Raw genomic sequence first — 26,211 nt, 5'->3', positions numbered from 1 at the left:
ATACAGCTTATCCCAGGTTCATTCTCTAGAACATTGGAAAGAGATACAGAGGAGGTGAGTTTAGGGAGGTTTTCAGAAGGGTGGTAGAGAGGGAGAGAAGAGGAGGAGGAGGAAGAGGTGGAAGAGGGTAGGAGGGAAAGAATCTTATGAGAAAATGGATCTAATGGATCTTCTCAAGCACTGTTAGCCACGGGCAACCTTCCCTTGCCTTGAGACTGATTTTCCAGCATCAAGAGCAAACAGTAGCAAAAGTCCCTTAGGAGACACTGGGGACTTATGCCACTTTTCACAATCCTTTGAGGGAAACTGAGGTTAAAAGAAGGCTGTGACCTGCCTGAGGTGACCTCACTGGGAGAGAGGTGACAACAGGCTGTATTGCTTCAGTGCTTTTCAAGGACACATTTGCAGTCTTCTGATCCAAAAGAACTGGCCATGTTCTCTGGAGGCCTCCTGTGGGCCAGTCCATCAGCGGGCTCAGAGTTCTAGGCCCGGCAGGGCTCATTAGCAGTTGGGTGACTCTGGGAAGCTGTTTTCCTCTGTATCCTTTTCCACTTCTTTCTTTTGTTTCATCCATTTTTTAATTGAAAAGATATGGTAGTAACTCAAGCTAAAGTCTGCTTACTGCCTTAGTAGACGTCAGAGTGTGAGGTACATCACCATTAGCAATAGGAACCATATGGAAAATCTCTAGAACATTCTCAAGGCTTCTTCTCTTTGAGCTAGGTTACCTCACCTAAGAGTTACCATGGAATTAACCACAAACACCTCCCAAGGCTGTAGGAGGTTAATGTATGGGACAAGTGGTACAGCTCTAGTTATACACCCGATTCAGAGCCTGCCTGGACACCAAAGGGCAGGGAAGGGTTAAGGTACCGAGAGGCAGGCCATGGACAAAAGTTCTATTTGTGGATTACATTTCTGTTTTAAGTATCTGTCACTGTGGACCCCAAGAGCATCGGAGGGCTCTGTATTTAAACAAGCTCTTCTGGGAGCAAGTATGATGGCTGAGCCTCTGGCTCTGTGAATCTTAATATGAAGACAGAACTGGAAAACACAAAGAGGCATCTTGATGGAGCCCTTAAGACAACCCAGAAGGTGACAAGAGGAATGCAGACAAAAGCTATCCCCCAAGGAAGCAGACAGCCTTGTGGTCTAGCCCTCCTGTGTTTGCTCTTTGACTCAAGAGCAGGAAGAACCCTGTAAGCCGAAGGCTATCAAGTGGAATGTTCAGGAAAATGGCCGTTTAGGGTTGCAAATCCCTGGTGAAGCATTTCGGATTAGGGAGTTTGAATTGAAAGATGGAGACAAGAAGTTCTCTGGCCCTCTTCTCATCTCTGAGTGGTTGACACTTCCTTGTTTGAGCTTCTCAATTCCACTGAACCTTGATTTCATCAGATTCCCCGTGGGTGGGAGGGAAGTCTTGGGGAGGTCCTAGGAGGGAGGGAGGAAGGGGAGATCTTGGGGTGGGGGTTCACAGTTAAGAGTATAAGCTTCGTGACCCACCTGCCTGCGTGTGACTGATGGGGTTAGCAGGGCTGACAAGGCTAGTTCCTCTCAGTCATGTGTGAACTGGGTGACAGTTTTGCTGGCGAGGCATTTAGTGAGATGCTGAAGACTTGTCGAGTGCTTACTTATTTATAAAGATTTATTTTTATTTGTGTACGTGTATCTGTGCCATGTGTATGCCCATGGAAGCCAGAAGAAGGCACTGGATTCTCCTGCAGCTGGAACTTCAGGCAGTTGCGGGCCATGTAATGTGGGTGCTGGGATCTGAAACTGGGACCTCTGGGAGAGTAGTAAGCACTCTTAACCATGGAGCTGTCTCTGTAGCCCATGTTACTATTATTAACATGTGTGATATTTATCTTTTACTTGTGATGAATTTGGATGGGAATCAGCATTCAATTTTGAGTAGTTAACAAATAGTTAACAGTGAATACAACAACCTTGAATAAACACTTTCTACATGGAAAATGTCTTGTGGGTGGTTTTCCATGTACTCCACACACATGTGCTGCCTCCTAATTAGGAACCTGGTCAGGGAGCTGACAGGAGGACTGGAGTAGCAGAGGGGGATTGCAATTCCATTAGAAGAACAACATAGGCTGGCCTGACTACCCATTTCTCCCAAAGTCTAGACTACCAACCAAGGAGTGTACCTGGAGGGATCCATGGCTCCAGATACATATGTAGCAGAGGATGGCCTTGTCCGACAGCAGTGAGAGGGGAGACCCTTGGTCTTGGGGAGGTTTGATGCCCCAGAGTAGGGGGATGCTGGAATGGTGGGGTGGGAGAATGTGGGTGGGTGGGGAAGCACTCTCATTCTGGCTAATGGGAGAGGGGAGGGGAGATGTGAGATGGGGGGTTGGTGGAGGAGCTACCCGGGAAGTGGGATATCATATGAGATGTAAATGAATGGAATGATTAATAAAAAACAAACAAACAAAGAAACATGTCATGATCAGAAAAAGGTATACACACAAAGAGCTGAATGAGTTTTCCACACACTGAATACCCTTCCCCATAGCCAGTACCCAGGTTAAAGAATATGCTGTCCCCAGTTCTCTAGAAGTCCATCCCTACTCCACCCTACTGTAAGCACCCTGACCCCCAGCAATGTGCATCAGCTGTGATGTCTTTGATTTCTGTGCCACTGGAGCTGCAACACAAGCTCTTCAGGTCCAGCTTTTCTGATGCAACGTTGGAAGATTTGCTCTTACGGCCATGTGAAGTGGAGGGTTCTTTTCATCACCATTGTTAACGCAGGCTGTGACTCTCCTACCTCCCTACCTGTCGGTCCATCCTTGGAACATTTGGGAACACGGCTGCTTTACAGCTATTACGTGCATTACTGCCATGATACCCTTGTCTTTTGACAGTTTGTGGTGAACCTGCCCCATTACTAAGCTAAGCTAAGCTTGACTGAGTGTTGCCAGTTTCCTAAAGAGGTAGGGTGATTTCCCCGATGCCAGCAGTGTGCCATGGGTCATTCCCACAAGGGCCCAAATGGTGATGCCCTTTGTCTAAGGCATAGACATGAGTCTTCAGGTTGGAAGTTATCTATTAATTTTACCCAAACCTTTTCTGAGCTTGCCCTCTTTTCCATCTCTTGCTTTGGAGCTGGAGATACCAGTTGCTCATGGACTCACGCCTTTATAGAGCTGAATCTGGTCTGATTCAGTGTCTTTTGCATTTCTGCTCTATTATACTTTCTATGTACCCTCTGGCAGCTTAGCAACAGACATGGCACACAGTAAGTGCTCAACTAAAACCTAAATGAGCAAATGAATCTGGATTCTCCCTGCTTTGAGCAAGGACCCTGGCGGCAAACAAGAAGCTATCGTGGGCGTTCTTCACCATTACTGGGATGATGAGCAAACCAGGGATATTTGCCCTAAAGCTTGAGGTGGGGGTGGAGGGTGGTGTGGGGTGTATAAGGGGCTTGGACTGGTGTATCCTTCAGGTGGTGTTGATGTATCCTTCAGAGTTAGAGTTTATTGTTGGAAAGGACAGGATGTCTTGGGACCTGGGGGTCATTTTTTTTCCAGGGGACAGCAGAAGCCACACATTGAGAGAGATTTAAGGTCTCAACCTGAAGTACCTCCTTCTGACCAATGGCAGGCAATGGGAGGCCCCTTGAGCCTGGCAGCAGAGATGTGACTGATTCAGGGTTGACCAAGATGATGAACAGTCACCTGTTCTGAAAGGAGAAAGGGAGTCTTGGTTGCTAAGTGATCCTTTTAATCTGCAGGTCCACAGAGAAGAGGCTGCTTCCCCATCTATCCTCCAAGGGCTGGGGCCAGGAGCATTCTCTTCCCATCACTTATTCAGAAAGACATCCCATGGCAAATGACTCCCTGCCCTCTATTTTCAAGACCGTGAGATCCACCAGGGTGGGGGGGCTGAAGAAGTTCAACTGTCCCTGGAGCAGGGGTTGTCTTGAGTTTAGACAGGGGAGTGTCTGCCCTACTGGACTTGCAGAGCTCTTGGGGGAAGCTAGAATCTCTGGTTTGGTGACTTGGTAGGGTACAACCTAGTTGGCTGCAGTCTCTTCTATTCTCCCCACTCACATGGTGGGCGAGCATTGCAATAGAGTACTTGTTCTGCAATAGAGTATATGTTCTCACAGCACATGAGAGCTGCGGCTCTTCCCTCAGTATCTATCAGTTCCAAGGAGAGCTCCCGGGATGGACATCAACACTCACCCACTAGGCCTTTCAACAGCTTCACATCCAGCTGCCGGAGGATCTCACCAATCAGAGGACATACCTAGGCCCCCAGCAGAGACAGAGGGTCAGCCAGGGATAAGAAAGAACTGAGGTCTCTGAGGCAGGGGGCACCAATACCACTGGATTCCAGAAGGACCCAGCCAACCAAGGAAGGCATTCACAATATACCCATGTCTACCTCCTGAAGCCCCACGACTCTATGAGGTGTGGACTTCAAATGTACCTATGCTACCCACGAGGACACAGACACTTAGGGTGGCTGTCCCTTGCCATTGGCTACTGATACTTGCTGTTCGATTCCACAGCCCAGCAACAGAAGGTCTCTGCTAAGTTACCTGTATGTGTACCTTGATCCCCAGACACACAGGTGCCTATGGGGAAGACAGGTTCCTGAAACTTACCTGACTTTCTACCAGATTTGGGATAACTTTCCCTAGGCTTTCTCTGAGGTTGTGGAGAAAATGCATCATCTTGGGTGAGACCGCCCTAGGAGAAGAGGTGGGAATTCAGGACAGAGTGAATCAGTCTAGGCTACGCCAAGGCTGGGAAGCGTGTGCTGAACACTCCCTTGAGTTCTCACTTGGCCATCTAGGGAGGTACTCTTGTTAGGGATAGTCAATGGGGACCCAGAGAGGGAATGCGGCATGGCCAAGGTCACTTAGGAACAAGTGCCAACTCTTATTAGAACCATGGCAGGAGAGCATTAGAGTTTATGGTCTTCCTCTACATTGTCAATGTCTGCCACAGTCTAAGCCGTTACCACACCCCCGATGCTTACACCGGCAGGCATTCATGAAAGGTATCAGGGGTGTGAAGATGAATGACGGCCAATGGAGGAAAAACAGCCATAGAGCCAGGCAGCAGTAAGGCTAGAGGGGCCTAACAGGCATTTCTGAATTTGTACTTCCCCTCAAAGGCTTTGGAGCAGGACCTTAGGGGAAAGAGCAGTGTTCCACCTTCAAAAGGTATTTCTGCTGTGGGTGAATAACAGGGTGAATACAGGGAACACAGGGGGGAGGGGTCTGGCCTCTAGGAGGAGGGAACAGCAGGAGAAAGTCCTAGCAAAGGGATGAAGTCTGCTTTGGACTTGTGAGGATATGAACCACAGCCGCTCGTGAGGCGGGGCTGTCCTGGGAGAGCAGAAAGTCTTACTCAGTGGACATGGATGTACCCTTACTGCCGGGCTCCATTTGGCACCTGCCCATCACCAGCTCCCTCCGGCCAAACTCGTCTTTCTCCAGCCAGGACTCTGCAGTGAGGCCCATGCATGCATGCGTTTTGATGATATCCGAATTGAAGGGCCTGTGGTAAGATAGGAGGCAGGAGAGACTTCGTGGATAGAGGTTGGGGTGACCAGAAAGAAGTGTGGCAAAGCCAGGCACCGCTCACCCTCTTCCTAATAGCCCACGTCCACTAAGCCCTCGGTTAATAAGGAGGAACTGGCCATTGACCTTAGTGACTTCTATGCTTGTTTTTATTTTTCTGGGGCTAGAGATGGAATGTAAACTGGACATGGTAAGTGCAGGCTCTCCCACTGAACCGTGCCCATTCCTCACTCCCAGACTTAGACTGGCTTTTGAAAATTACTTAAGGAGACCCATTCAGGAGTCTTGGAAATTCAAGAATTGAGAGGAAGCCACGATTTTAAGAGCTTTTCTGTGTAGCTGCAGCTCCTGTTTCCCATACAGGAAGTCTGAGCAGGAGGGGAAGGAGCAGGGGGAGAAGAGGACTCAGAGTGGCTCCCCTCCTTTCCTTCATGGGACACAGCTGCTGATGTCACACGGGTTTGGATGAGCAAATGACCCCCTCCACTAATCGTGTCATCTCCACTGCAGCAGAAGAAACCAAGGTTCATGGACTAGTGACTCATCCCAGGTCACCATTTGACTTCAGGTTGAGGTCATGAAAGGTCGGAACTTCCTAGTCTACCACCCCCACCACACCCCCAGCTTCCAGGTCCCCAAGAAGGAGGAAAAGTGTCCCAAAGACCCTACTTCATTAGGTGGGACTCACAGTTTGAATTCAATGTCAAATTCAAGTGTGATGTTTGCGGAGAACCACTCTTTGGGGAAAGCTATCTGGATCCCACCACAGTCCAGCTGCACATTGGTAATGTTGATGCTGTAAGTGGGAAAAAAAAAGCAGAGACCCCACAAGGACGAGGGAGGACATCTCAGAAACAAGGCCACTCTTGTCTGCAAGGAGGGTCAGGTGGTAGAGCCTGGGGTGAATGTCCTGACAGTCTGGGCAGGCAGCTGTTGAAGGGCTCCTGAAGCATTCCTCACAGCTGTGGATCGTGCAGTTCAGAACCAGATGTTGACAACAGCTATCCTAGGACTCTGAGGCAGTTCTCAGGCCATGGCCCTGTCATCTGTCTGAGAGTCCACAGGAAAATTCCTTGACTTTCCCATACACTGTATCTCCAAATTGTTATCCGAAAACCACCTTGGCCTAGTTGCAATATATATCCTGAATCGGACTACCTCTGCTGCTCATACTGTCTCATCCTGAAGATACTTCAGTTCCTTCCTGGGCTCACTGCTGTGATCTTGGCTTCTCTTTAGACTATTCTTAATGAGGCAGCTTGGGTGACCTTCCTACCACTCCTTGCACCCTGATACAAACTGTACATGATGATCTGCAGGCAGGATCTATACACATTTGCCTTATGGTATTGGTTTTCCTACCTCTCCACCCACTCTGTGCTCAGCCAGACATGGAAGCACTCTCTTCTTTGAACACACTGATCTCTTCTCTACCTCGGGGCTTTTGCACCTACAGTCTCTTCTTCCCAGACTGTGTCCCATATCTCTCCTGTCATTTGCCTTTTTCTCTTCGTTCAAGGGTCACCTATTGGACAGGTCCTGGTCAGCCCCCTCATTCCCACCCTCACCTTGCTAACTTTGTTTTCATGGCATGTCCCGTCACCTGAAATTAGTTATTACTCTCTGAGGCCTAGTCCTCTGGGATGGAGGCTTCCCAAAGGCAAAGGTCCTAGATCTTGCTCATCGCTTTATTCTCAACGTGAGTGATACCCAGTAGATATTTGGTGATAATTGTAGCATTTGTTAAGGAATGACTACAAAGACGTGATTTGGGCTGCATGTTTTATAGGAAAACCCTGCTAGTGACTATTGTGGTTCATTCAAATGGAGACAAATTAGGAATTCAGGTCAAGAGAAAATGCAGAGCACTTTCGGGGGCAGAGCAGGCAGAACAGTGGAGGTCAGGATGGAGACCGGGGACTAGAAGAGTCAAGGGATCAATCTCAGTGTCTGTGGGTAGGATGGACCCAGTTCTGCCATGGGAACCCCAGCTACTGAGGGTAATATATCTCCTGTGTTGACCACAATAAGTTTTGTGCAGGACTGTCAGAGTCCACAGCATCTCCTGTAGGTGGGAGCATTACTGTTTATCTGTTGAGGGCCCAAGGCTTGTGGGTAATGTAGTCCACTCCTTATGCAGAACCACAAAAGCTATGTCCCACTTGAATGGAGATTCAAGTGTCTGGTTGCATCCTTGGTCTCCTTTGATACCCTGGATATTTATCCAGGCTCTGTTTTATGTTTCCATTTTACAGGTGAGTTTAGAATGGCCAAAGAATTTCCTTAAAGTAAGTGGCAAAGGTGGACTTTAAGTGCAGACCTGTCTACTGTTACTGCTATTTTTCCTGATTTACTACCTCCCCAAACAGCTCCTGACAGTGGCCCCAGACTATTCTCATCTTTGGCTTTGTGTCTTGTCTTCCTAAACTCTGAATGCCTCCCTTCTTCATGAATCTTGCTCTCTGTATTGCCCATTCTGCCCTCTCACCATCCCTTGAGTGCCCCTCCCCCCTCGAGTCTATAGTAGGAGTCAAGGTCTTACCTGATTTCTTGCTGCTGCTGGAAGTTCATGCCACCAATCAGCCAGCCCACCATCCCTGGGGCTACTATCCCTGAGACATTCAGACGGTCCAGAAGGCGCATGCTCTGGATCCGTCCTTCTGCATTGTGCATCAGGAGGCCCTGTGCAATAACTGGAAACAGAGAAGGGATGGTGATGTGCATATTGCTGTTTAAGACTGGAGGTGCAGAGGCAGCAGGCTTGGGATGAGCCCAGGGTATCCTTTTTCTTAGCACTTATTCATGTTTCCATATTGTGGTGCTTTGAATAGATTTAGCCTCCATAGACTCAAGTGTTTGAATGCTTGGCCATAGGGAGTGACCTTATTGGAGTAGGTGTGGCCTTGCTGGAGGAAGTGCTTCATTGTGGGGGCAGGATTTGAGCTTTCCTATGCTCAAGCTCCACTCAGTGTAGAATCCAAGTCTTGTCCTTGCTGCCCACAGATGATAGTCTCCTGCTGCTGCCTTCTGATCAAGATGTAGAACTCTTAGCTCCTCCAGCATCATGTCACTTTGCACACTGTATACTTCCTGCCATGATGATAATGGAATGAACCTCTGAAACTGTAAGCCAGTTCCAATTAAATGTGTTATGTATAAGTGTTGCCTTGGTCATGGTGTCTCTTCACAGCAATAAAACTCCAACTAAGATACATGTCTCCCATAGAGAAGAAACAGATCCATATTAAAAAGTTTCCTAAGTGGATACTGTGGCTGAAGATCTCTCTCAGTTGTACCATAAAAACCAACTAGGAATATATTAAAAAAAATCATTTACTCTGCAGAAAAAGTATAAATTCTCAAGGGATCAACTTGAGAAACCATGCTCAAAACTTCCATAATGTTTCATAAGGCATAGTGTAGAATCTGATTAACAACATGCTAAGCCTATGGTCAGGGTCTTCCATTGTGAACATATTCATTTCCTCTAAATATACAGACAGATTCAATGTGACTGAAATCACATGTCTTTCAGAGGAACTCAACACACTGGAAAATCCATGGGGAAGAATAAAATGTTAGTCAAAAGAAGCAGCATTCCACAATGAAGCAACAACTAAAGTATTATGTTGCAGAGACAGGTCTCAAAGCAGGTGAGTCCTCGTTCTGGGAATGTGGTCATTTGTGAGATGGGCTGGTAAACTGACTCATGTGGGCAGGAATGAGGCTGGGTTTACTTTTCATGCGCAGATGCACATAGAGATAAATGTCCACTGTGTGGATTAACACTCTCAGCGTGGAAGGTAAAACTAGAACACTGTTGAAATAGATAATTAGAGTAGTTCTGGGATGTGACAAGATCTTAGGCCTCCTGCCTGCTGCACCTGGCTCTCTGCCCCTCCCCCCAAGCTCAGATCAGTCTGGTCATGGCCACTCTGAACTGTCTTAGATGTCTCTGTCTCTGCCCCTGGCTATGCTCTGCCATATGTCTATAATAAACCTTCTCCTCTACCATAAAAAGGCTCAAAACACAAACTATATAATGATTTATTGATGAATTGGAATCTATTCCTGTTTGACAAAGTCAATAGGTGTCATTTGGGAGGAGCACTGGCCATCTTTTCTGTCTGCACAATCAGTCAACTATGGATTGGAAATATTTGGAAAAAATTACATGTGTTCTGAACATGTCCATTCTTTCTTGCCATTATTCCCTGAATGAGCTACAATAGTTATTTACAAGTCATTCACATTCTCCTAGGTCTTACAAGTAATCTAGGGATGGTTTCAAGTATGAGGAAGGATTTGCATCAGTTCTGTGCAGACACTGTACCATTTTATGTAAAGGGTTGATGCATCTAAAGATTCTAGGAAACGAGGGGGAACCTGGAACCTATCCTCATGGGTACCTAGGTGCAACTGTATTTGAGATAGTGCCCTCAAGGCAGTAAATGCAGTTAAATGAGGTCATAGGGTTGGCCCTCATCCAACTGGACAGGTATCTTTGTAAGAGGAAGACATCAAGTATGCTCTTCTCTGACAGACGGTGTGAAAGTGCCATCCACAAGCCAGCAAGAGAGGTCTCTCCCCAGAAACCAAACCTGTCGTCAGCTTTAACTTGAATTTCTGACAGACTAAATAAAAAACCCATCTGTTGTTTACATTACTCTACTGACACACCAATCCTACCCCACCTTGGCATTTTGCTTTGGCAGCACTGGCTAGTTGGCCCAGGTGGATACCCTCCCGTGGTGGGGAGCATAGGAGATAGCTATGTTCTCTTACAACTGGAATGAGTGTATATCAGCACAGCCATTTTAAGAGGAGTCCAACAGTTGCAATTAAACTGAGCTTACAACTGTTCTGGATATATGTATCCCAGAGGAATTCTCCCATGTGTTCTAATGGGGACACTCTCAAGGATGTTCATCTCAGTGGTGCTTACAACAATGGGAAGATACAGATAGTCTAGGGACAGTCCTGAGAGAGCAGCCAATTAAACAGAGGTGACAGAAGATATGGACTTTTTGCACTCATCAATGCAAGGGAGGTGCCAGCAGTATAAGGCAGACATCTTTATACTGAAAAGCAGAGTGAGCGACGTCAGTTATACAAACACCTCCTGCTGAGGATGCAGACATGGGTTGTTGTTGTTGTTTTGAGAAAGAGTCTCACAATATAAAACCAGGCTGGCCTTAAACTCAGAGACTTGCCTGTTTCTGACTTCCAGGTACTGGGATTAAAGGCATGCATGCCACCATGCCCAGCTGGATACAGACATAGTTAGAAATACATGCTAAGCACATAGCTGTTCCTGCCAAGGCTGTAAGGGGATGGGAATGAGGATAAGGGAGAAAGAGAATGACACACGAGATCAATGTGCTATGAATTGGAAAAGTGGATAAATAAATAAATAAATAAATAAATAAATAAATAAATAAAAGAAGAGGCTCAGCAGTCAGTGGTGGGGCCCAGGCTGTGCCCTCCCAACACCCTATGGATAGGTTGTCAATCCCAGTGGTAAGCTCACTTCTCGCTAGGGTGGACCGGCCATCCTTGTGGGCCTTGGTCAGTCCAGGCCAAGGCTGCTTGGGCAGGGCTGAGGGGAAGGCTAGCAGTCCCAGGAGGAGGACCAGGAACCTCCAGAGTAGGTGCATCTCAGGTGTTGGCACCTGAACCTGCAGGTGTCAGTAGCGGTCCAGCAGGGCCCAGACAGTTGGCTGAGAGTGTGGCCACCCAGATCGATGGGCTTACAGCTGTCTTCGGGCAGGTGGCTCCACAGTTGTCCCCAGCATGCTGTGGGAGGTGGTGCAAATGACTCTGGTAGCTGCTCCCAGGGCTAGCTCACATGGACAGCAGATGCAAAAGGCCAAGCCTGGAGAGGCAGGTTTGGTTGCTTGGAGACACTCACCAGAGCTACTGTTGGGTCATCCAGCAGGAGTCCTCTCCCTAATCTTGGGCATAAGCTACAGTTTGGTGACTCTTCAGTGAGGATGACCAACACAGCATGGTCCAATTGGAATAGAACTTTGTTATTCTTTCTTCTTTGGGGGCGGGGGAGGTTTCCAGAATTTACTCATCTCCTATCTGCAAGGTTATATCCCTTGAACCCCATCTCCTCACCCATTTCTCCCTGTAGCAAGCCCTGCTCTACTCTGTTTTTCGTCTGTCTCCTTTTTTAGATCCTACTTTCCAGTGAGCTCACACTTGAGATCTGTCAGCATCTGCCTTGTTTCACACAGCATAATAGCCTCCTGGTCTGTTCACACCATCAGAAATGGTGGCATTTTCTCCTTTGCTCTAAGGCTTAATGACTTTCCATTCACCCCTTGAAAAACACTGCAGTCAATGCGAAGACTGTTTCCGTGAACATAGAAGGACAGGTGTCTCTCTCATGTGGGATTTTATTTCCTCTATATACCCAGAAGCAGGATTGCTAGGTCATATGATGGTTTAACTTTTTGAGGCACCTCCTATGTTGTTTTCCATATGACAAATTTACATCCCCAATCAGCAAAGCAATGGGCTCAACGTTCTCTCCATTTTTCAACTTTATTTTTAATATATTTTTGTTTATTCTTTGAGTATTTCATACAGGTATTCAGCAGATTTTGATTGTATCTGCCTTTCTCTCTCTCCGTCTTTCTCCAGGTCCCACAACACATCCTGCTCCCAATATTGGGTTCAGTTAGTGGTGCTGATATGCACGTGAATGCAGAACCATCCATTAGACCCTTGGCAACCTACCCTCAGCCACATCCGCAGAGGAAGAGGACTCTGCCTCCATTAGAAGCCATCGGTTATCTCAGCTAAGGACAGGGCCTCGTGGACCCCTCCATGCTCTATGCTGGGGTTTCAGTTGATTTGATCTTCTTTATGTAGGTAAGCACAGCTGCTGTAGATTTAATCTTTATGCAGGTAAGCACAACTGCTGTGGGTTCATGAGTGCAATGGCTGTGTTGTATCCAGAAGACAAATGGCATTTCATAGGACCCCTCCTCATTCTCTGGCCCTCACATCCTTCCTCTCTTTTGTAATGTTGCCAAGCCTTGGGGAGGGATAGATATAGGTGCTTCATTTGGCCTAACCACGCACAGTGATTTTCAGCCCTTTAACAAATTATGAATCTTTGTATTAACTGCTGCCTACTTCAAAATGGGATTCTCTGACCAAGGTGAAGAATTTCACTTATGTATGGGTATAAACATAAATCTTTAGAAAGCGTTTTGAAAACATGCCCATTTAGCAACACAGTAGTGGTAGGTTCCCCTAAGATCTAGGACCACCTCAGCTATGGGATTTTGACAAGGTTTACAGTTACCGGGTGGATTACCTTCTGCAGAGCAGGTATCATATCCAATCAGAAAGTGACTGGCTCCTTCCATGACAGTCACCATCTTTGCACCGGTGAGTTGACACTGTAGCCTACAGGGCCCAGTACTGGATACTATCATTGTCATCCACCCCAGAGGACTAAATACCACATAGCACCTTCCAGCAATATTAAAGCTAACCAACAGGGAAGACGTTTCTTGGTGATTTCCAGATTGACCTGTGTCCTACAACCAGGTGTGGGGTATCTTCAGTTTTTAGGTCAGCACATAAAGTGTTGGGTTTCATCATGGTATGAAATATGGGTTATTGAACGTTGTTCTTATTGTCTCCCCTCCCCCACTGCTCTGCAACACGTCTCCTGCCCTGTTTCAGCTGGTTCCCTTCCTTCCTGCTTTCTTACCACATGTATTCCATTGCTCTTTACATTCCCCACCTCCTTTAAGAGATCTTTCTTCCCATCCATGATCCTCTACATATATATTTACACCCACCCCCCCACTTTTAAATCTAGTTCTACACATAAAGAAAAACACATATTATTTACTTTTCTAAGGCTGGGTTATTTTCCTTGACACAAGGACTTCTAGTTCCATTTGTTTTCATACAAATGTCATTATTTCAGTCTTCTTTATAACTGTTTACAATTCCACATTTTCTTTATTCATGGATCGGCTGACGGATCTCTAAGCTGTTTTTTTCTCTTTTTTTTACTATTGTGAGTAGTGAAGCTATAAACACAAATGTACAAGCATGTCTGTTGTATGTTGATTTAGTGTTATTCAGTGGTAATTGAGTTATTTGATAGTTCTATTTTCTTTTTTTCTTCCTTCCTTTCTTTCTTCCTTTCCTTCCTCTCTCTCTCTTTCTTCCTTCCTTTCTTCCCCCCCTCTCTCTCTCTCTCTCTCTCTCTCTCACACACACACACACACATTCTCTTTCTCTTTCTTCCTGAGGAAAGTGCATACTAATTTCTATAGTGGCTGCTTGTTTTAGTTGGTGTTCTATGCTATGAAGAGACACCATGACCATGGCAATTCTTATAACAGGAAACATTGAATTGAGGCTGGCTTATAGTTTCGGAGGTTTAGTCCTTTTTCATTATGGTGGAAGCATGCCAACACACAAGCAGACATGGTGTTGGAGAAGTAGTTGAGGATTCTACATCTGGATCCATGGGCATCAGGAAGAGGGAGACACTGGGCCCGGCTTCGGCTTCTGAAACCTCAAAGCCCATCCCCAGTGACACACTTCCTCCAACCTTAGTCCTTCTCGGGTAGTACCACTTGCTGATGACTAAGCATTCCTCAGTGAGCCTATCAGGATCTTCTTATTCACCACACTGCCCCGGTTTACACCTCACTATGTAAACCATTGCTCCTCTTCCTCATCCTCCATGCATTGTTGACATTGTTTCCTCAGTGGTAACCATTCTTCCTAGGGGGATATGGCATCTGAATGCAGTTTTGATTTACATGATGACTGTAGATGCTGATGTCCTTAGTGTGTATTGGCTATTTGTATTTCTTCTTTTGAGAATCATCTTTACAGTTTATCAATTCATCTATTGATTGGATTTTTTTTTTTTTGTCTTTGGTTGATGCTCAAACTTTGAAGTTCTTACAAATCCAGGCTATTAATTCCCCATCTGATGTGCAGTCTGAAAAGATTTCCCGTTCCATGTCTTTGTGGGGTGATGCTTCCCTTTGCTGTGCAAAGGCTTGGATATCTCACATGATCCTATTTTCTCATTACTGGGATTATTTCCTGTGCTGTCAGTGTTCTTTTCAGGAAGTCTTTATTTATATATAGATTTTGAAATGCTTCCCCTGTGTTTTTCTCTATCAGCTTCAAGATTTTGGGTCTTGCATTAAGGTATTTGACCAATTTTTAAATTTTTTTTTTTCAGGGTGAGAAGTAGGGATCTAGCTTCGTGGTCATGGAACTCACTGGTCCTGTACACATGGTTGGCCTTGAACTCACAGAGATCCACCTGTCTGCCTCCATGCCCAGCTTCTTCTTCTACATATGGAAATCCAGCTTCCTCAACACCATTTGTTAAAGGCTTGTGATAATACTTTCTTGAGGGCAAGATGAACTTTAATCTGGACCAACACACATGTTTTCCTGAAACTACTAGTGAGAATTAGTGCTAATAAATTTTGAGTGACTGACTGAGCAGATGAGTGAAGGTGCCTCCATTTAAGTCACAGTGATAAGGTACCTAAGACAAACAAAAGGAGTGGGGTTTATCATTTGCTTCTATTTTCTGAGGTCTCAGTCCCTGAATCTTAGAGTCATTTTGATGTACATTTCTCTGATGACTAAGGACTTTGAACATTTTTAAAGTGCTTCTCAGCCATTAGAGATTCCTCTGTTAAGCATTCTGTTTAGCTCTGTACCCAATTTTAAAAAACGATGTATTTATTTACTTAATGTATATGAGTACACTGTAGCTGTCTTCAGCTAGACCAGAAGAGGGCATTGGATCCCATTACAGATGGTTGTGAGCCACCATGTGTTTCTGGGAATTGAACTCAGGACCTCTGGAAGAGCAGTCTCTCCAGCTCCCCTGTATCCCATTTTTAAGTTGGGTTATTTGGTTTGTTGGTGTCTAATTTCTTGAGTTCTTTCCATATGTTGGATTAATCCTGTGTCAGATGTAGGGTTGGTGAAGATCTAGTCCCATTCTATAGGCTGCCATTTTGTCCTGTTGATGGTGGCATCCTTAGCCTTGTAGAAGCATTTCAGTTTCACAAGTCAATTAATTAATGATCTTAGTGCCTGAGCTTTTGGCATTCTGTTCAGGAATTTGTCTCCTGTGTCAATACATTCAAGGCAGTTCCCTACTTTCTCTTTTATTAGATTCAGTGAGTCCTGTTTTATGTTGAGGTCCTTGATCCACTTGGACTTGATTTTTGTGCAAGGTGATAAATATGGAACTATTTCCATTCTTCTACATGTAGACATCCTATTAAACCATTACCATTTCTTGAAGATGTTTTCTTTTCTCCATTGTATGGTTTTTGGCTTTTTTTGTCAAATATCAACTGTCCATAGGTATGTGGGTTTATTTCTGGATCTTTAGTTGTGTTCCACTGATCAACTTCTCTGTTTTTAATGCCAATACCATGCTGTGTTTTATTACGAGAGCTCTGTAGTGCAGCTTGAAATCAGCGATGGTACTTCCAGAAGTTCTTTATTGTTCAGGATTCTTTTACCTATCTTGGGTTTTTTAGTTTTTTTTTTCCACATGAAGTTGAGAATTGCTTTTTCAAGGCCTGTTAAGAATTGTGTTAGAACATTGATGGGAATTACATTGAACTATAGATTGCTTTTAGCAAGATGGCCATTTTTACTGTGCTAATTGTACAGATCCATGAGGAAAGGAGACCTTTCCACCTTCTGAAATCTTCCTCAATTTCTTTCTTCAGAGAACTGAAGTTCTTTTCATACAGGTCTTTCACTTGCTTGCTTAGAGATGCACCAAGGTGTAGCTGCCTGCAGCCACATGTACGAATGGGCCGTCTGGAATGGGAGTCAGGGCCTGAAAAAAATTAAGGGTACAGGAAATGGGAGAAAGGGTTTGAAAAAAATGAGACCAACACATGGTGTGTTCTCAGTTTGCCATCATTAATGAATTCTCTTTGTTACAAGCCCACAGGTAGATAAAACAAAACCCCTCCCCCAAGTCCATCAGCAACTTGGCCCAATCAGCAGCTTCATCTTCAGTCTGTGGAGGCGGGACTTCCGGCATAACAGGAGCTTGCAGAGAGGTGTGGCTATTAGCAGGAGGTTGGTGAGAGGCCTAGCTATTCGTTACAAGGCGGGGTCTGACAGAGTCAGCCCTCAGCTGTAGGAGGGTCACACCAAGGTATTTTATGTTATTATAGCTATTATGAAGGATGTTGTTTCCTTATTTTCTTTCTCAGCCCATTTATCATTTGTATAAAGGAGGGCTACTGATTTGTTCGAGTTAATTTTGTATCTAGCCACTTTACTAAAGGTGTTTATCATCTGTAAGAGTTCTCTGGTAGAATTTTTGGGATCACATATATATTATCATATCATCTGAGAATCTTGATACTTTGACCTCTTCCTTTCCAATTCCTGTCCCATTGATATCCTTTAGTTGTCTTATTGTTCTGGCTAGGACTTCAAGTACTATGGTAAATAGATATGAAGATAGTGGTTAGTTTTGTCTTGTCCCTGATTTTAGTGGAATTGCTTTAAGTTTCTCTCCATTTAATTTGATGTTGGCTATTGGCTTGCTGTAGATGTCTTTATTGTGTTTATGTATGGATCTTGTATCCCTGATCTCTCCACAACTTTTAACATGAAGGGTGTTGGATTTTGTCAAAGGCTTTTTTAGCATCTAATGAGATGATCCTGTGGTTTCTTTTATCTTTCAGTTTATTTATATGGTAATCACATTGATGGATTTTTTTTTTTAACATTGAATCATCCTTGTATCCCTTGGATGAAGCCTTCTTAATCATGATGGATGATGTTTTGATTTGTTTTGATTTAGATTTTGAGTTTTTAAATTAATTTATTTACTCAGTTTATATCCCAATCACTATCCCCCTCCAGGTTCACCTCTCACATAGTCCTTCCCCCCACTTCCCACTTCCCCCTCTCCTTCTCCTCTAAGAGGGTGGAGATCCCCCATGAATATGCCCCCATCCTGTCACATTATGTTTCTGTAGGGGTTTTCGAGTATTTTATTGAGTATTTTTGCATCAATGTTCAAAAGGGAAATTGGTCTGAAATTTTCTTTCTTTGTTGAGTCTTTATGTGATTTAGGTATCAGGGTGACTGTGGCCTCATAAAATAAATTTGTCAATATTCCTTTCCTTTTTATTTTGTGGAATAGTTTGAGTAGTATTGGTATTAGCTCTTCTTTGAGTGTCTGGAAGAATTCTGCACTAAAATCATCTGGCCCTGCACTCTTTTCAGTTGAGAGAGTTTTAATGACTGCTTCTATTTCCTTAGAGGTTATTGAACCATTTAAATATTTTACCTGCTCTTGATTTAACTTTGATAAGTGATATCTATCAAAAAAGCATCCATTTCATTTAGATTTTTCCAATTTTGTGGAGTACAGGTTTTTTTTTTTTGAAGATTTATTTATTTATTTCATCTATGTGGGAACACTGTAGCTGTCTTCAGACACACCAGAAGAGGGCATCAGATTCCATTACAGATGGTTGTGAGCCACCATGTAGTTGCTAGGAATTGAACTCAGGACCTCTGGAAGAGCAGTTAGTGCTCTTAACTGCTGAGCCATCTCTCCAGCCCAAGTACAGGCTTTTGAAACTTAATGTTTTTTGATTTCTCCCAGTGTTTGTTGTTATATTCTTCTTTTCATTTCCGATTTTGTTGACTTGGATAGTGTCTCTCTGACTTGTAATTAGTTTGGCTAAGGGTTTGTCTATCTTGTTGATTTTTCTCAAAGAATCAGCTCTTGTTTTTTTTTTTTTGATTCTTTATCTTTGTTTCTAATTGATAGATTTCCTGAGTTTGATTATTTCCTGACATCTACTTCTCTTGGGTGTGTTTGTTTCTTTTTTTCTAGAGCTTTCAGGTGTGTCTTTAAATTGTTAGTATGTGAACTCTTCACTTACTGCTATGAACTTACCTCTTAGCACTTCTTTCATTGTGTCCCAGAAGTTTGGGTATGTTGTGCCTTCATTTTCATTGAATTCTAGAAAGTCTTTAACTTCTTTCTTTATTTCTTCTACAACACAGTGGTCATTCAGTAGAGAGTTGTCCAGTTTCCATGAGTTAGTAGGCTTTCTGGTGTTTGTGTTGTTGATAAAGTTCAACTTTAATCCATGGTGGTCTGATAAGATACAATGGTTATTTCTATTTTGTTGTATCTTTTGAAGCTTGCTTTGTGATTGACTATCAATTTTGGAGAAGGTATATTCTTTTGTGTTTGGGTGAAATGTTCTATAGATAGGTTAGGTCCATAAGATTTATAACCTCCATTAGTTTCATTATTTCTTTATTTAGTCTGCCTAGATGCCCTGTATATTTGTGAGAGTGGTGTGTTGTAGTCTCCCACTTTTAATGTGTGTGGTTTGTTGTGTGATTTAAGCTTTCATGAATGTGGGTGCCCTTGCATTTGGGGTGTAGATGTTCAGAATTGAAACATCATCTTGGTGGATTTTTCCTTTGATGAGTATAAAGTATTTCCCCTCATCTTTTTTGATTAAATTTGGTTGAAAATCCATTTTATTAAATATTAGAATGGGTACTTCAGCTTGCTTCTTGGGTCTGTTAGCTTAGGAAACTTTTTTTCCAGCCATTTACTCTGAGGTAATATTAATCTTTATGACTGAGGTGTGTTTCTTGTATGAAGGAGATGGAAGGACCATGTTATTGCATCCATTTTGTTAGTCTGTGCCTAAGGTTAGGCTACAGGTGTCAATGGCCTAAGCCGCAGCTTTCTGCCCTCAGAGAGAGCAAGAAGTTTTTAGGACTTTTTAGAGGTTATCATCAGCATTTCAGTACAGTTAGAGAGCTAGAAATCCCCGAGACCCTCTGACTTTAAAGTAAACCCACCACCAGAATCCTGCTCTGTGCCACTGCCACTACCTTCCCCAAGGCTCCCAGCAGTCCTCAGCTTTTGCTGTGCCACTTACCAATCCTATCTGCACAATTACTTAAGCAACCATCTGAATCCATCAGACTATGCTGCACCTCAGCAAGCAAGAAACTTATGTACTCCCCCCTCCAGGATAGCAGGATCCTTACATCCTCTTTGACTTCCCATCCTACCCTATCTGCTTTGTGTGTGTGTGAGTGCCTGTGTTGTATCTGTATTTGCCTCTCTGTGTGTGCATGTGAGTATACTGAGGTTGACTTTGGGTGTTTTCCTCAGTCACTCTCCACCTTAAATTTTCAGACATGGTCTCTTATTGAACATGGTGCTCATCAATTCTGTTAGGCTGGCTAGTCAATGAACTTTGAGGATCTACCAGTTTTCCCCATAACCCCAGATGAAGCACCTGGCTTTTATGTGGGTACTGGGGATCTGAATTTAGACCTTTGTGTTTGTCAGTATGCCCTTTACTAACGGAGCTATTCCCCCTAACCTCACTCAGTGAAATTGCTACTGGCTATGTGCTTTGCCTGGCACCATGGGGATGGAGCAGCTCAGGTAATGGAGAACAGATCTCACAGAAGCAGTAGCTCAACCTGGGACCAGGGATGGATCATGCACTCTGGTTTTGCAAGAGATCAGATTGAAAGCTTTAGTTCAGGGTGTTGGCATTGTACTGCTTGAGGTCCTCAGAGTTCATGCCCCACTTGAGGATGTTTGCATAATATCAGTTACTTCCTAGTGTAATCTTTTCTGCCCCTCCTGGTCTTATGTAACTAGTTGGAATGTCATTATTTTTGTCAAGAAAAGGAGAGCAGGGCAGGCACTACTGAGAGACAAACTTGGCACTTTGGCACTCACGTGTTAGCATAGATGCTGGAGGGGGTCGCTGGGATGCCATCTGTCTTATGTTTCTTTAACTGTAGTTCTCAGGGTCACAGAATCTCATACCATGATAATATGGAGAGTCCCTTACCTTGGCATTTATAAAAGTGTGACTGGAGAGGTGAGAGGGTTATGTTCAGGATGGCTGCTGCTTTTGAATGCAGTTGGGTGCAGAATGATAAGGGCTGAGAGCATGTGTTTCATTTCACATGAGGCCATGAAGATAAGGTTCAGCTCTGTCTCCGCCTCTTGGGTTAGGAACAGAGGACCATGGTACATATGCCAGAGGTGGATGAGCATAGAAGGGGGAATGCTCACAGACTTTCATCTCCTGCATTGTTGTCAGTGTCTATGTGAGCCTCAGCTTTCCTCATCTATGGACCAGAACAGCACAATAGACGACAGAAAGCATGGGTGTCCCAAGATAGTGCCTGAGTCATGAGAACTATAAAAGACCACCACCAATGATAACACAACTCATTAGTAAAGGTGAAGGTGGTAAAGTCATTGAGTGCTGTTTTGAGTGTTCTGGGGGAGAGGCCAAGCAGGGTCATTGTTCTCATGGGGTTTGCTTGCATGGAGACTGACAGTCTTCAAATGTCACTGAATCTGGCTGGGATAGGAAGTGTGGCCTGGCTAGAAATGAGGTTGGAATGAAGAGGGAGGGGACAGGGAAAGAGACTTGTCCAGGGTGGGCATTAGGGAAAGATGTCTCTGGGGACACGAGTCTGATCTGAGATCCATGAGAAGGCCACAAGTTGGCTGACCATTGAAACATTGCAATCTGGTTGCTCTCCGCGAAGATGATGTGGGATGATGGATGCTTTTGCTGTAGCTCCTTAGAAGGCTTTACTGCTATGGTAGGGCCTAGCCTGCTGCCTGTGCCACCCCATATTACATGAGTAAGGGAATTGGGAGGCTAAGAAACCAGCTTAAGCTTCCAACCAGGCCCTGGTCAGACTGCTCTCCCTTCTTTAGAACTGGCCAAGATTCGAGTTTCTTCAGAGGCTGGGACACCTGGATAGCAGTAGACCTCACCTGGGCAAACTTCTCTGGATTCTAGGTAGCTTTCTTCAGCATCAGCTCTTTTACCTTATTATTATTATTACTATTTTTAAAATGCATGGTGGCACTTTAAAATATGATGACTACTTTGATTTATCTTTCAAAAACATACTTAGCATATAACATGCTTAAATTTCTTATCCAACATCAACAAATAAAAAGCTGTTTTACTATTTAAAAAAAAAAACCCAAACCTAAAAACACACTTAGCTTAAAATATGGCTCTTGGTGCTAGAATTACTCTGGACCCCTCTAAGGCTGCTCTTTGACTCAGTACTAAAATATTTGCCTTCCTTGGGAAGTTTGCTTTCAAGCAATTTGCCTAGGATAAGATTGGTTCATTCTGCCTCCCCCAACCTCTGCTCTGTTACTGATTCAGCAAGACCAGATAGCCAGCAATCATCAAGGATTCTACTGCCTCCACCTCCCCAGTGCTAAGATTATGGGCGCATACCACCATGTCTGGCTGCTATGTGGGTTCTGGGGATCTGAACTTGGGTCCTTATGCTTAGCTGCAAGCATTTTTGCAACCAAACCATCTTCTTAGCTCTGTCTGTCTGTCTGTCTGTCTTGAGCCAACCATGTGGCAGGCACCAGGCCTGGTTTTGGAAAGCGACACTCTACCTCCGACTCACTAGTGAGTGTATCAGAATAAAATGAAAAGAAAGATGAATGAAGTCCTGTGTGGGGAAGGTGCAGTGGGGGTGCAGGGTGGACTGTGGGAATGGAGATGCTGGGTGCAGTGGTGTGCAGGGTGGACTGTGGGAATGGAGATGCTGTCCTTTGCTTTGCAGAAGCATTTTAATTCTCTGCAACCACATCCGTAATTCTGGCACAAAGTCCTTCTCTAGGCCTGAATCCTGAAGTGTTTGCTTTGTTTTAGTGGTTTCAAAGTTTCAAGTCTTTAAGGTATTTGATCTAATTTGAATGAATAGATTTTTTGTGCAGAGGGCAAGAAAGGGATGTAGCTTCATTCTATGTGTGGGTTTCCAGTGTTTCCAGCACTGTTTGATAAAGAGGATGTTTTTTTTCTCCCATGTGTGTTTTCTCTCCTTTTTGATTCACTTATTCTTTGTTTTCCAGTGCATAGTTTTTGACACCTTTTGTCAGAGGTTAAGTGGCTGTAACTGAGGGTGGATTTCTGAGTTCTTTGTTCTATTCTTTTGGTCTTTGTCTGTTTTGGGGCCAGCTCTATGCTGTTTCATTACTATGGATCTGTTATATAATTTGAGATCAAGTACCAGCATTTCTCTTTCTGCTTAGGATTGTTTGTTAAGGGTCTTTCATGCTTCTGTATGGATTTTGGGATTTTAAAAACTTTTAAGAATTGCTTCTTTGTGAATTTTACATTGTGCTCCAAAATTCCACTCCCTTCATATCTACTCTCCACCTTTGTACTCCCCCTAAAGAAAATCAAACCAAACCAAACAAAATAAATCCCTGGCCAAAGTTAAACACAGCACAGAAAACTATAATTTAACATAAAGTCATCCAGTCTCTTGGTTGAACTGCCACCACAACCAATAGAGAGATGAGCAGATAGGCCAGTGGTGCGAAGGATCTTGCTTTTCTTCCTGAGCAAGGATGCAGCCCTGCGAGTCACAGAAACCTACACAGTGGTCACTTTTCTCAAACGAAGAAGGCACAGGTCCACTGGCACTGGGTTTGTTAATGGGTCTATTGATGGAGAGTGTAACTTACCGTTTCCCAAGGAGCAAGAATAACAACTGCCTTTGCATCTCAAGTTCCACTTGTCTTTGGAGCACACAAACCACCCAGGCTCTCTTCCTCTTGCATCTCTCCACCACTTCTTTGCTTGCTTCTTTTTGTCCCATCAGGCCACCACCTACGTGCTCACTACCTGTCATGCCTGGGTCTGATGAGGACCCGGGTGTGATCCACCGTGTTGTCTGGATTTTAGGATTTTTTTTTCAGAAGAATTTCATCAGAATGTTGTTGGAAATTGCATTGAATATGTAAACTGATTTCTATCACACATTCCACAATATTGATCTGTCAGTCCATAAGCATGGGTTGTCTTTCTGTCCTCTAGCATCTTCTTCAGTGTGTTGAGTTTTCAGTGTGTCTTTCTTTCTTTCTTTCTTTCTTTCTTTCTTTCTTTCTTTCTTTCTTTCTTTCTTTCTTTCTTTCTTTCTCTCTTCTTTCCTTCCTTCCTTCCTTCCTTCCTTCCTTCCTTTCTTTCTTTCTTTTTTTTTTTTCGAGACAGGGTTTCTCTGTGTAGCTCTGGCTGTCCTGGAACTCACTCTGTAGACCAGGCACCAGTCTGGCCTCGAACTCAGAAATCTGCCTGCCTCTGCCTCCCAAGTGCTGGGATTAAAGGCATGCGCCACCACCGCCCGGCAGTGTGTAGAAGTCTTTCACTTCCCTGCTTAAGTTCATTTCTGGAATTCTTATTTGAAGCTTGTTTGAATGGGATCATTTTTTCTTGTTTCTTTCCCAGCAAGTTCTTTATTGATGTATACAAAAGCTACTGACTTTTATTATGGTGGGTCTGCGTTCTGCTGTTTTGATGACAGTGTTTGCCAGGTCTGAGAGTTCTCCGTGGCATCTTCCGGGTCTTTTAATTATAGAATCATGCCATCTGCAAATGTAGGTGACTTGACTTCCTTATTTTCTATGTTTTAAAGCATATACATGTTTATGTATGGGGTACCTGTGTGTTGAGGATGTGTGTATGCCCATGTGTTCTCGTGGTTAGTGGCCAGAGGACAAACTCAGGATGTAACTGTAAGGAATGCCATCACCTCTCTTGAGTAAGGGCTTCTTATTAACTTGGAATTCACAATTAGGCTAGACTAGACTGATTGGTCAGCAAATGGCAAAGTCTCCTGTCTCTGTCTCTCCAGCACTAGAATTACAAACACCCACTATACCCAGCATTTAAAACAACATTTTTATTGATTCTCTGGGATTTTCGTATAATGCATCCTGATCATACTCACTTCTCAGTCCTTCCATGTCCAGCCCTCTAACCCTTGTAACCCTTCCTCACAAGAAAAAGTAAAAATGAAAATAAGAATTAAAAATGTTCAATTTGTGTTAACCATATATTCCCTGGAGCATGGCTAAACTCTCAATGGCCTGTCCCTTAAATAGAGCAGAGTCCTTCCCCTCCCTCACCCATGCAGGAGGCCACCAAGTATAGAGAGCCATACTTCAGCATGCCCATAATACTTCTTAAGAGTTCTTTTCAGTGGCTTCCTGTCTAGACAGCTACTTTTTTATGGGAGGAGTTGGGATGGGGGTAGAGGTGGTCACAGAACCCTTCCATATCCCTCTCTCTCAACTTGGCATCTGTGGTCATTGACAATACAGCAAAAACAGACTCCTTCCTCTTTGTAGTCATCAGGAGCACAGATCATGGGCCTCCAGAGGGTTCTGGTGACAGGTCAGACTCTGAGCATGCAGTGGGACCACAGACCCAGACAAGGCCCCCATTGTCAGCCTGGACCATGGATGCCAACATGGCTCAGGTGGTAATGCAGGCCACTCAGATCGGTAGACCCTGGTGGCAACATGGCCCATGGACATCAACACAGCTTCAGTCTGCAGCACAGGCCACAGAAATCCACATGATTTTTGGTGGTAGCACAGGCTATGGACATCAGTGCAGACACAGGCTTCAGTGGGACCAAAGACCCAGACACGTCCCTCTGCAGCAGTGCAGACCCAGACATCACAATGGCCTCAGGTGGCAGCACAGACCACTTGAATCAATACGCACTCCCCTCTACCTCCCATACACACCCCTGAGGCAGCACAGCTCATGGTCATCAATGTGGTTTCAGGCTATAGCACAGACCAAGGACATCACATGTTCCCCTGTGGTAACATGGGCCACAAACATCAACAGGGCCCAAGAGTTTTTGATACGTGCTTTGTCCAAGGCCTTCTCTGCATCTGTTCACATGCTCATTTGCTGTATGTCCTTAAGCTTGTTTATGTCTTAATTTGGGTTACTATTGTCGTGATAAAGCACTATGACCAAAGATGCTTGGGGAGGAAAGGGTTTATTCACCTTATACCTCCATAGCACTGTTTATCATTGAAGGAAGTCAGGACAGGAACTCAGACAGGGCAAGAACATGGAGAAGGCAGGAGTTGATGCAGAAGCCAGTGATTGCTGCCTGCCTTCTTATGGCTTGCTCAGCTTGCTTTCTTACAGAACCTAGGACGACCAGCTCAGGGATCTTACCATCCACAGTGGGCTGTCAATTACTAATTAAGAAAATGACGCACGGCTGGATCTCACCGAGAACCTTTTTCAAGTGTGGTTCTCTCTTTTCAGACGATTCTAGATAGTATCAAATTGACATAAAAATAGCCAGGGCAATTACATTTACTGGTTTTTGTATGTCCAGACAGCCTGGTGCTCCTAGAATGAATCTAATTTGATCATGAGGTATAATATTCTTAATGTATCTTTGCATTTGGTTTGTAAGAATTTTATTGGGATTTTTTTTTTTTCTGTTTCCGCTCATCAGAGAAATTAGGCTATAGTTGAGTACTTTTGTTGTCTGCATCCAGCTTTAGTTTTGGGGTAAATTTGGCTTTGTAGAATGACTTTAGTAGTGTTCCTTCCCTTTCCATTTTATGTGACAGTTTAGACAGCATTGATGTTAACTCTGGTAGGATTTGTCAGTGAATCCATCTGGTCCAAGTTTTTGTTGGGAGATTTTATTGTTGCTTCAGTCTCACTCTGTTACAGACATACATCTACTTTCCTTTTGCTGTGATAACACAT

The 26,211-nt window shown here is 44.2% G+C and overlaps 1 protein-coding gene and 1 long non-coding RNA gene across 5 annotated transcripts in view; one reads left to right on the top strand and one right to left on the bottom strand.

Moving 5' to 3' along the window:
- Positions 1-3,467: 3,467 nt before the first annotated feature.
- On the bottom strand, positions 3,468-11,447 carry Bpifa3 (BPI fold containing family A member 3). Of its 4 annotated transcripts, none has more exons than XM_031372361.1 (7): positions 11,085-11,446; positions 8,097-8,247; positions 6,243-6,350; positions 5,382-5,531; positions 4,631-4,715; positions 4,206-4,269; positions 3,468-3,700 (listed from the first exon to the last, which is right to left on the bottom strand). In XM_031372361.1, the coding sequence occupies exons 1-7, from the start codon at positions 11,209-11,211 to the stop codon at positions 3,666-3,668; spliced, it is 720 nt and encodes a 239-aa protein (XP_031228221.1). In that variant the 5' UTR covers positions 11,212-11,446; the 3' UTR covers positions 3,468-3,665. The 4 variants fall into 4 exon arrangements, with proteins under 4 accessions (XP_031228221.1, XP_031228219.1, XP_031228220.1 ...); XM_031372359.1 differs by having other exon boundaries at positions 3,468-3,695; XM_031372360.1 differs by having other exon boundaries at positions 3,468-3,695; positions 5,427-5,531.
- A 71-nt stretch (positions 11,448-11,518) lies between these two features.
- The window catches only part of LOC116091208, a 29,496-nt gene continuing 14,803 nt past the window's right edge, over positions 11,519-26,211 (top strand). The window contains exons 1-2 of the long non-coding RNA XR_004118972.1: positions 11,519-11,564; positions 12,206-12,436. This is a non-coding gene — a long non-coding RNA (uncharacterized LOC116091208). The remainder of the gene's footprint in view (positions 11,565-12,205; positions 12,437-26,211) is intronic.

The sequence above is a fragment of the Mastomys coucha genome, unplaced genomic scaffold, assembly GCF_008632895.1.
Source record: "Mastomys coucha isolate ucsf_1 unplaced genomic scaffold, UCSF_Mcou_1 pScaffold15, whole genome shotgun sequence".
NCBI lineage: Eukaryota > Metazoa > Chordata > Mammalia > Rodentia > Muridae > Mastomys > Mastomys coucha.
The sequence above is the reverse complement of the archived record's forward strand: the minus strand, read 5'-3'. Positions and strand labels throughout refer to the sequence as shown.